Source organism: Chrysemys picta, chromosome 12 (genome assembly GCF_011386835.1).
Source record: "Chrysemys picta bellii isolate R12L10 chromosome 12, ASM1138683v2, whole genome shotgun sequence".
Classification (NCBI taxonomy): Eukaryota; Metazoa; Chordata; order Testudines; family Emydidae; genus Chrysemys; species Chrysemys picta.
The window spans coordinates 49,657,294-49,667,524 of record NC_088802.1 but is presented as its reverse complement, the minus strand read 5'-3'; the positions used below and the strand labels follow the sequence as shown (position 1 = coordinate 49,667,524).

The window sequence follows — 10,231 nt, the reverse complement described above, 5'->3', positions numbered from 1 at the left end:
TTCACTCAACCTCCCTGCTCAGGTGTACTGAAAGCCGCCGCTTTCGGCATATGTTTGGACCCTTGAAGTCACCATAACAAAAACAGGCCCCTACGGGGACAACAAATCCCAGCATCCCATGCTCTACTTCCTTCAAGAGGACAAGGAACAAGGCCGAGCGTTGGGTGCTGGGAACTGTAGTCTCCTTCGAGCTGCTTGACGCTAGGTGGCGCATTGTGTGCTGGGATCGGTAGTCTTGGAGCCGCGAACGGTGCGTTGTAGGTTCTCTGACGTGTTATCATCTCTCCCCGGGATCCCGGCGGGGTTCTCGTGAGATCACTGGTTCTCCCCCCCCCACCTCCACCTCGCGAGAACAGCTTGTTTTTCAAACTGACCAATGACAATGTTGCTGTGGCTCGAATTGACCAATAGGAGAGCGAAGACGCGGGAAATTTAAATCCCGCCAGGGGCGGGCTCAGGGAAGAAGGGGGCGGGGACAGCGGCAACGTGTTCGCTGGTGGCCTGGGCGAGTCAGTCAGTCAGTGCGGCAGCAGCTGCAGAGAGGGGAAGCGGTTTCAGTGGCAGGTGGGGGTCTCGCGCGCTGTGTCCGGGAGGCCGTGGGGGTGATGGAAGAAAAGGGGTGGAGAGGGGGGAGTTCTGGGGGGGGGTGGGCAGGAATCATAGGGGGTGAAAGGAGGTTGGGGAGTTTCTATGGGGTATTTAGGTGTGGGGGAAGGGCGGCGGTCTGGAGCTATATGGGCTTGTGAGGGGGCAAGAGGCTGGGCGGGGTGCGGTTCTGGCTCTATATGGGACGGGGGGGGGTGGTCTAGAGCTGTAGAGGGTGAAATGAAGTGGGGTAGTTCCTATGTGGTGTTTATATAGCGGGGTGGGGGAATGTACAAACCCCACTCTCCATTGCTCATTACAGGGGGCTAATGTGGTTTCTGTCCTGCTGGAGGGTGGATGGGTGGGGGGGATTTCTAGATTGCAACTCTCCCGGGGGAGGCACTGACTGGGCTACTGGCTTATTTTGAATCGGGTGGTATGTTCTTGACCGTGTGACTGTAGCTGCTTCTTTGTGTTGGTTTGGGGCTTGACTTCCTGTAACCTACAAAAGGAACTGAGATCTGCACCCCGTTATAAATGTAGCGGCTGCACTGTGCTTGGGGTGTGTCTGCAAAATGGCTATCTCCATTTAAAAGGCCATTATCGACTTTAACTCACTTTACAGAACTGACTGGATTTCAAGTTAGGTACAGGTTCTACATCTACCTGCCCCCGAGTCAGGTTGCCAACCTATGTGTTTCTAATCTCACTTCTGTTTTTTTCCTGGGGTGGGGGAATAACAAACTTTCTTGTTGCTATGTCTGAATGACCAATGCTATTTGCAGAAATAATGAATCTGACTATGCTCTAAGAAACCTAAATAGAAAATAAATATTTTTTTCTGTTTATTCCTAGTAAAGTTAGGCGTCACTTGTAACAATAGTGAGCTTTTTTTTAAAAAAACAAACCATCCCTTCTGTTTTTTTAACTTAACAATGCCCTTTTTCAAATCAGAGGCAATGCTAGTTATTTAGTTTTTAGGTGAAATGATCTGTAATCTGGACATACTTCTTTATCTTTAACCCCAATCTTGATTTCAAGTGCATATCTTAATCTGAAATCTTTTTGGCTAAAGTAAATTAATTGCTAATCTCAGATCTGTTTCAGGTCTATCTCTTTCATTGGTATTGCCTGAGGTCTGACTCCTATAAAAGATGTCTACCAATGAGAATGCTAGTGCAGCAGTTGCCCGTCTTAACAGATTCAAGAATAAGGGAAAAGACACTACAGTGAGTATCTGATCATCAGTTGGAGTCTGTGTTCAAATGTATGTTTTTAAACATAATTTAGCCCTTTAAAAAGAGAAGTACAGTTCATCACGAATGCACGTTTGCCTCTCTCAGGAAATGAGGAGGCGGCGGATTGAAGTCAATGTGGAGCTGAGGAAAGCTAAGAAAGATGATCAGATGCTTAAAAGAAGAAATGTCAGTACTCTCCCAGATGATGCCACTTCACCTCTTCAGGAAAACCGGAACAATCAGGTAACTAAGTCCCCAACTCGATGAGATCAGGAGGCCTTTTTCCCCTTATGCTGGGCTCTGGTTTCTTCCATCAGTGGATGTGTTCCTATGTGTCTCTGTGATGCTGTATAATTGTTACCAACTGTAAAAGAGAGATCACAGTGGCAGATCCCTGCCCTGTATAACCTCAGACTGAAGGAACAAATAGATACAGTACAGCTAGGCTTTGGGAAACATGGTTTTAAACACAATTATCTACACTAATGCTAAGTGGTTTTAATAACATTAATTAAACTTTATGTTAACACACGTAACAACTAACTTTCCCAGTGTAGACAAAACTATGGCTGACAAGGATTGGGAGTCCCATTATAATTGCACAATGCTCAATAAAGTATTACGCATTTAACTGGTGCTTTCTCATAGCACTGCGCCTTGTGGGCTAAGGGAGTTCTTGCTTGCTATACACTCACACATTTTTCTCAACATAGTCTTAACAACTTTCTATTTTTCATGCAGGCCACTGCACACTGGTCTGTTGAGGAAATTGTCAAAGGAATTAACAGTAACAATTTGGAGCTTCAGTTGCAGGCAACTCAGGCTGCCAGGTAAGAAACTTCAAGGTCAAAGTTTATCCAACTCTTCTATGTGGCTGGGAATAAAGGGGTTCAGCTAATCAGAGCACAGGTATCAGTCACAGCAAATACTTGTTCAAAGCCTAGTTCTATGTAAATATTGCTAACACTTCTATAATCTGCTCTTCAGGGCCAAATGGAATTATAACCTAGCATCATGTATAACCTTGAATGATTAAAGGTGTGACCTGACTATGGGACTTCGAACCTGGCACACCTGAGCTGTCCCCCGACTTTGTTTCTGGTCTTAGGGGTGGCACAGAGGTGCTGCAAGATTTAAAAACTTTTATTCTCAGTTTATAGAATAAAATATTGCATCTGTTTAATTATATAGTACGCTGTTTATGGATAGAACTGGGCCCTTAGTTTAGGGCTGAGAATTTAAGACACTAATGTTTTCCACTTGTATATAGGTTCTGTGATCTCACTTCTGAATGAAGTGAACAGCACAATGGTTCCAGTTAGGAATGTGGCCCAAAACACGGGAGCTAGCAGAAAGATCTCACGTGGCTTTTGTGCAGCCTCTGGCAGCTGCTGCTCTCTCTACATTAGAATATACCTCTTGAGCAGCTCAGATGTATTATTACTGTTGCAGCAACATGAAGCTAAGTTTCACTTCAGTCACTGAACAAAACCTCTAAAGAAATTTTGCCCAAAAGCAATTTTGTTAACATGTTAAAGCTTCCTAGCTAGCTTGTTCAGATGACGTGTAGTCTGTCTGAACATCTCAGTACATTTTGCTGCTTCCCCTTTTGAATGTTTTTATATTTTAAAAAGTGATTCTCAGACTGACTAAACTGGAATCTGCCTAAAGATTTTAGTGGACAAAAATAACACTTCCTTATTTTTATTTCTTCCTTAGGAAACTCCTGTCCAGAGAGAAGCAGCCCCCCATTGACCATATAATCCGGGCTGGTTTGATTCCAAAATTTGTCTCCTTTTTGGGTAGAGCAGACTGTAGCCCTATTCAATTTGAATCTGCTTGGGCGCTTACCAACATAGCTTCTGGCACATCGGAGCAAACCAAGGCTGTAGTGGATGGTGGGGCTATACCAGCCTTTATATCCCTGTTGGCTTCGCCCCATACTCACATCAGTGAACAGGCCGTGTGGGCTTTAGGAAACATCGCAGGTATATCAATGTGGAGTATGACCATTGTTTTCAGCCCTACTTCCTTATATACAAGGGGAAGAGAAGGCCGTTGGGGCCAGATTTTCAAAATAGTGTAGTTTCCATTTACCTAGCAAGCAGGGCTCTCTTGCAAATCTGGCCCCACCCCCACTGTCATTTTGCATATAACAACCTGAACTCCCACATGGAGATGGTCACAAATAACTCCTTGCCTTTTGGCTAAGTATAGTATTCCATACAACTTCTATCAGAAGCTGGCAATATATAAATTCCATTTGACACAACACTTCCACATTTCACTACCATCTTAATATAGTAGCTACTTCTCTTTTCAATACATTCTGAGTAGACTCTGCTTTTTCTTGAAACAGGTGTGTCTTTTGGGGTGTGGGGGGAGGGAGATTGTCTGTCTGCAATCTACCTGGTTATAGTTAGTCTGTTCAATCTAGTTCTTGAATTCTAAGTTAATAAATTCAGACAAAGCAAGAGTAAAATAGTGATTCAGATGATCACTGGAGCAATTACTTTAGTACTTGAATCCTAGAAATGGCTGTTAAAATATTGCATGGCTTAGGCAGTGAATTTCTGGGGTACCTCTGTGTTCCTTCCGCGTAGTCTCAAAACCTTAATTGAGGCTGAAGTCATTTCTCTTGACCCCTAAAATCTAAATCCTTAAACTAGCCATAGCGTGGCAACTAGGAACTGTGGTTCTCAGCCATGAGAGATCAGAATTCCAAAGTACTTCATAATTTGCATAAGATACCATCAGGTATCTTAAAAAATAAAAATCCTTGCTCAGGGATGGACTACAGGAACTCATCAACAGCACTAAGTTCACTCTAGTTTTCATGAACCATCACAGTGCAGTTATGTCTGACAATGTAGGGATATGTTAGGGTCCAAGAGTTTTTATTGAAATAAAAGCAAGAATGTTTCTATAAAATTGTTCTAGTGCTACAGTGTGACTGCTTACTACATGTGGGGGGGAAAGGGGTCTGTGACAAAATAACCATTCAGTAAAAAAAACACTTCAACCATAGCCTTTAATTACTTTGAATCAAATTGTGAGCTAAAGATTTTTAGTCTCTGAAAGTGGATTGAAATAACCTTGACCGTAACTAATAGGTGCTTTAGAATATTTTTAATCTAAGGGGTAGTTACAAGTGAATTCAACTAGAAGTATCTTAAAAGTCCCATTTAGCATAACTCTCTTACTTATTTACTCTAGAATTTCCTTCAGACAGAATGAATGACTCTCCATGTTCCAGGTTCAGTGCTGGGTCAAACGCATTTTGTGGAAGGGTGTGGGGTTGGGTTAGGTTTCCATTAGGACTAGGGAGGGTGAGGGAGAAAACTCTTACTTGATTTTGAGTTTTGTGAAAACTTGTTACCAACCCTACATCTTAAGCCACATTTGAAAATATCAGATCAGGAAGTCCATGGCTTGAGTAGGAAAAAAAAACCCTGCATTTCCAGTGGCTTATCACTAATAGCAGTTCTCCCTTTGTCCACCAATGCCTCTGCTTCTTAATCAGTATCAGCATTTAATGATTCACTAAACCAAGGAAGAGACACTGTTTATACACAGCCTGCTGTTCAGTTAGGAGTTTCCTGTTCCTGACATAGATATTTCTTCTGGCTTTCAGGTGATGGTTCAGCCTACAGAGACCTAGTTATTAAGTACGGTGCTATTGACCCATTGTTGGCTCTACTTGCTGTGCCTGATATATCTTCTCTAGCAGTAAGTGTGCCTCACAAATGAAATCACCACACTAACACCAAACTATTATAAATCACTAAACTTCCAGCTGAACAGGAGCTAACTACAAATGTTTACTTTTTCAGTCTGGATACTTGCGCAATCTTACCTGGACCCTCTCAAACCTGTGTCGCAATAAGAATCCTGCACCACCCATAGAAGCCATTGAGCAGATCCTGCCTACCCTAGTTCGTCTGTTGCACCATGATGACCGTGAGGTCTTGGCAGATACCTGCTGGGCAATCTCTTACCTTACTGATGGTTCTAATGATAGAATTGAAGTAGTAGTGAAAACTGGACTGGTGCCACAGCTTGTGAAGCTCCTGGGATGTGGTGAACTGCCAATAATGGTAAGATGGTGGTGCATAGAAATTACTTTAGCATGTATTTGTCTCATTCCTGTCTAGGTGGTTTAGGAAAAAAACAAAATAGAGCAGTGGCTTTCAAATGGTGTTAGCCATTTCATGTAGTCAAAAGGAGACCCATAACACATACTTTGGGTGATCCATGAGTAGATATAAGACTAGATGGTCTTTCCTGAGGACCTCACACAAATGATCTATGCAGCTAACAAGCTGCTTTCCTCAGTAACTTTAATAGCTTGACAATGACCTCACTTAGTCTCGATTTCACTTATGAATCATGACCCGAAGAAGAGCTCTGTGTAAGCTTGAAAGTCTTGTCTTGCACCAATAAAAAAATACTACCTCACCCACCATATCTCTCCTTATGAATCATGAGTAGGTCCCTACCAAATTCACGGTCCATTTTGGTGAGTTTCACAGACATAGGATTTTAAAAATAATAAATTTCATGATTTCAGCTATTTAAAACTGAAATGTCAGTGTTGTAATTGTAGGGGTCCTGACCCAAAAAGGAGTTAGGGGGGGATTGCCAGGTTAGGGGGGGTTGCAGTATTGCTACTCTTCTGTGTTGCTGCTGGTGGTGACGCTGCCTTCAGCACTGGGCAGCTGGAAAGCGGTGGCTGCTGTCCAAGATCGCAGCTCTGAGGGCAGATCTGGCCCCAGCAACAGCACAGAAGTAAGGATGGCATGATATGGTATTGCCATCCTTATTTCTGTGCTACTACCTGCAGAGCTAGGCCATCAGTCAGCAGCTGCCCCTCTCTGGTCACCTAGCTCTGAAGGTAGTGCAGAAGTAAGGGTGGCAATACTGTGATTTCCCCCCCCCCCCCCCCCGAATAACCTTGTGACCCCCCTGTAACTCCCTTTTGGGTCAGGACCCCCAATTTGAGAAATACTGGACTCCCCTGTGAAATCTGCATAGTATAGGGTAAAAGCACACAAAAGACCAGTTTTCATAGGGGGAGACAGATTTCATGGCCATGAAAAACATGTTACAGACCATGAATTTGGTAGGGCCCTGATCATGAGGCATGGATAATGACTATCAAATATTCCTTCAGACCTAGTAGCTTTTCTCAATCAACTAGTTTAAATTACCAATGGCTTCAGTCCACAACACAGATGTAAAGCTTGGCATTCTAATGGCAGTGCTTGGCAATGGAATCTGTTAAAGGCACGTGGAATCTTAAAACTTAGCTCAGTATGGCTAGAGCCTGGGTTCTAGGAGTCCAGCTTGAGTCTTCCTCCCATCTCTAGTACTTGTGATAGGCATATTGTGCTAAGACAATATCTTCTCCACCTCAGTTTACCTAGTGTATAACAGCTGTAATGTCTAGACCACTTTGGGTTTCTCAAATGAGAGGTATCCTAGTGGTTTATTCTACAGCAGCCCACTTAATAACTGCAGGGGATAAAGCAGAAGAGCTTCTGGTGGTGATGATCTGCTTCTGAGGTGTAGTATTAGTGGAACTTAGGGTATGTCTTCACTACCTGCCGGCTTGGCGGGCTGCGATCGATCCAGCTAGACGGGATAAATCGAGCCCCGAGCATTCTCCTGTACTCCAGCTTGGTGAGAGGCGCAGGCAGTCGACTCACTGCAGTGAAGACACCATGGAAAGTCTATCTAAGTACATCGACTAAGTGTGTAACTTAGATCGATTTTCCCACCCCCTCAGTGTAGACCTGGCCTTAGTAATATGTACTAAACTCATCATTTTGCAATGTCTTTCAGACTCCATCATTAAGAGCTATAGGAAACATTGTCACTGGCACCGATGACCAAACACAGATTGTTATTGAATCAGGGGCACTAACTGTCTTTCCAAGCCTGCTCTCTCACCACAAAAATAACATCCAAAAAGAAGCTGCGTGGACCATGTCCAACATCACTGCTGGTCGTCGGGACCAGATCCAGCAAGTTGTGGATCATGGGCTTGTTCCATATCTCATTGGAATTCTGAAAAAGGTAAAAATCCAATGTCCTCCACAATGAGTTTCTGCAATAAAGTGCCAAAATTCAGGCCTTACATATGGAAACATGTTCCCCACAGACTTCAGTGGAAGCCACCTGCTGTTCTAAAGGTGTATTTGCTCTAAAATCTTCAGGCTGATGTTGACTATAACTACTGTAGGGTTAAGATGACCACTCTTCAGAGTTGAAGTTATTTTGGGCAAGTTTGCTGTGTGTAAAATGGAGGCATTAAATGTGCTCTCTGTATGTTAATCATCTTTGGCAAAAACTTTAGCTCTGAACTTCATATACTTTAATTGCATGCTCAAACTAGCACTTGGATATCTTTAATGTAGAAGACCTCATTGATCTACTAGTCATTGCTTTCTTGTTACTGTTTATACTGAAGTACATTGCTCTTATCTTAAAACAGGGGGACTTCAAATCACAAAAAGAAGCTGTATGGGCTGTGACCAACTACACAAGTGGTGGAACAATTGATCAGATTGTGTACCTTGTTCAAGCTGGTGTCGTAGAACCTTTACTGAACCTCTTGTCAGCCAAGGACAGCAAAACTGTACTAGTTATTCTGGATGCTATTACTAATATCTTCTTGGTAAGTAGACAAAGGATTGTCCATTGTTGGTAGGATGGTCTGTAACACATATTTCTCCAATAGTAGATGACTGAAGGGGAGCCTCCTACTGCAGACACTTCCCACCATGTTTCATTCAGTATTAGTTACCTACTTCTGGGCATTGTTGCTATCCTATAGAGTTCAGCCACGGAATCTTGTACTTTAGTAGATTCAGTAACCAAGAACCATGGCCTTGTTCATAACCAATCACTTTCACTGATTCTAAAAATGGCCATTATATGCTCCAAGCAGGGACACATCATTCATCCATCCATCCATCCCTCTTACAAGGTTAGTCATTGTGGTAAATGTGTGGTGCTGTAGTACGTAAGCAAACCTCTCGAAGCATGACCCTTATATGGCTGATTCTTTGCAGGCTGCTGAGAAAATCGGTGAGAACGAAAGACTCTGTCTCATGGTAGAAGAGTGTGGAGGCCTAGACAAAATTGAAGCTCTCCAGTCCCATGAAAATGAACTGGTGTACAAGGCCTCCTCAAGCCTGATTGAGAAGTATTTCTCAGCAGAGGTGAGTAACTGAAGGATTGAAACATAGGTTTTGACACTCTGCATCTCAAGACAACCAAGTGTTTTAAAGCTTGAAATAGTAATACCCGTTTCAAACCTCTTTCCATCTCTTTTAGGAAGAGGAAGACCAAAATGTTGTGCCAGACTCTACTGTTGATAGCTACACCTTCCAGATTCAGGGAAGTACTCCTGATACTTTCAACTTCTAGACTTTTCATACATTCCAGCCAGCTTCAAAAGTCTCTGAGTTACCCATCTGAATACTGCCTTCTATTTGTCTTAATGTCTCTACTTATCTTTTTTTACTGTTTTTATGTGACCTGTAATGTAGCACTTTGTATAACTGAAGCATACTTGAACAGTTCAAAACAGTGTACATACTGTGTGAATTACTTATGTAAATCTCGATCTTTCTACCTGAGTCTTGAAGTACACATGTAAATACTCTTCTACTTCCATACTTTTTTGGCTCTTACTGTGATTTCAGTGCACGGCTGTGCTAATATAGCCTTCATGCTGTTTGGGATAAGGGAGGTATTGGTTTCTTGATGTCACATCTATGTACATGTGAAGAATTTGGAGGCTTAACAAGTCATGCTCTTCTCTCAGAGCAGGAGCCACTGCCATGCACTCTATGCCAATCACAGTGAAATCATCAACAGACTGTGAATTGGGTTTTAAAGAGAATTGGTGTTCAGAATTTAATAAAATGGTATCGGAACACAATGTGAACTGTCAAACTCTTTATTTTTAAAGGAAGATGTGGCAAACCAGATGTATTTACACTTTGTCCTCTTTTGCACTTCTGTTAATCAACCAGTTCCTCATTCTTAGTGGCTGGGTAAAGGAATGAGTTCCTAGCCCAGTAGATGAGTGCAAGTCTAAATTTGTGTAAAAAAATTTTTTTTTTTTTTTTTTTTTTTTGCCTGAAGCCAGGGCACTTACCCTTCAAGCCTCAGATATGTCTAACTTTGAATCCTAGACATACATAGTTGACAGATATCACTGCATAATGGGGAGCTGTTACAACGCTGCTTCCTTGTTTGCTGTTACTCGTACAATTGTCCAGTGGCACCCCTCAACAACCTCTGATTACATTCCTGAGTGTTATGAGATTCTGGATATTAACAGGCATGTCTACACTACCCTGCATTTCAGACTACGTTGGTGTGATAGCAGTATG

General features: G+C 42.6%; 1 protein-coding gene across 4 annotated transcripts; it reads left to right on the top strand.

Annotated features, from left to right (window-relative positions):
- Window positions 1-426: 426 nt before the first annotated feature.
- Window positions 427-9,774, top strand: KPNA2 (karyopherin subunit alpha 2). Of its 4 annotated transcripts, none has more exons than XM_005282912.5 (11): window positions 427-564; window positions 1,693-1,814; window positions 1,929-2,066; window positions 2,565-2,653; window positions 3,543-3,811; window positions 5,458-5,552; window positions 5,657-5,920; window positions 7,668-7,901; window positions 8,320-8,502; window positions 8,900-9,049; window positions 9,165-9,774. In XM_005282912.5, exons 2-11 carry the CDS (start codon window positions 1,740-1,742, stop codon window positions 9,255-9,257), a joined length of 1,590 nt encoding a protein of 529 aa, XP_005282969.1. In that variant the 5' UTR covers window positions 427-564; window positions 1,693-1,739; the 3' UTR covers window positions 9,258-9,774. The 4 variants fall into 4 exon arrangements, with proteins under 4 accessions (XP_005282969.1, XP_008165836.1, XP_023960374.1 ...); XM_008167614.4 differs by having other exon boundaries at window positions 447-564; window positions 1,682-1,814; XM_024104606.3 differs by having other exon boundaries at window positions 475-560.
- Window positions 9,775-10,231: the final 457 nt, after the last annotated feature.

What these genes read in the sequence shown, in the direction of transcription:
- KPNA2 (XM_005282912.5), top strand. Translation starts at nt 1,740, where the DNA reads ATGTCTACCAATGAGAATGCTAGTGCAGCAGTTGCCCGTCTTAACAGA. An exon ending in GGCTTTAGGAAACATCGCAG is followed by an intron (nt 3,812 to 5,457) that starts GTATATCAATGT and finishes TCTGGCTTTCAG; the next exon opens with GTGATGGTTCAGCCTACAGA. An exon ending in GTGGTGAACTGCCAATAATG is followed by an intron (nt 5,921 to 7,667) that starts GTAAGATGGTGG and finishes AATGTCTTTCAG; the next exon opens with ACTCCATCATTAAGAGCTAT.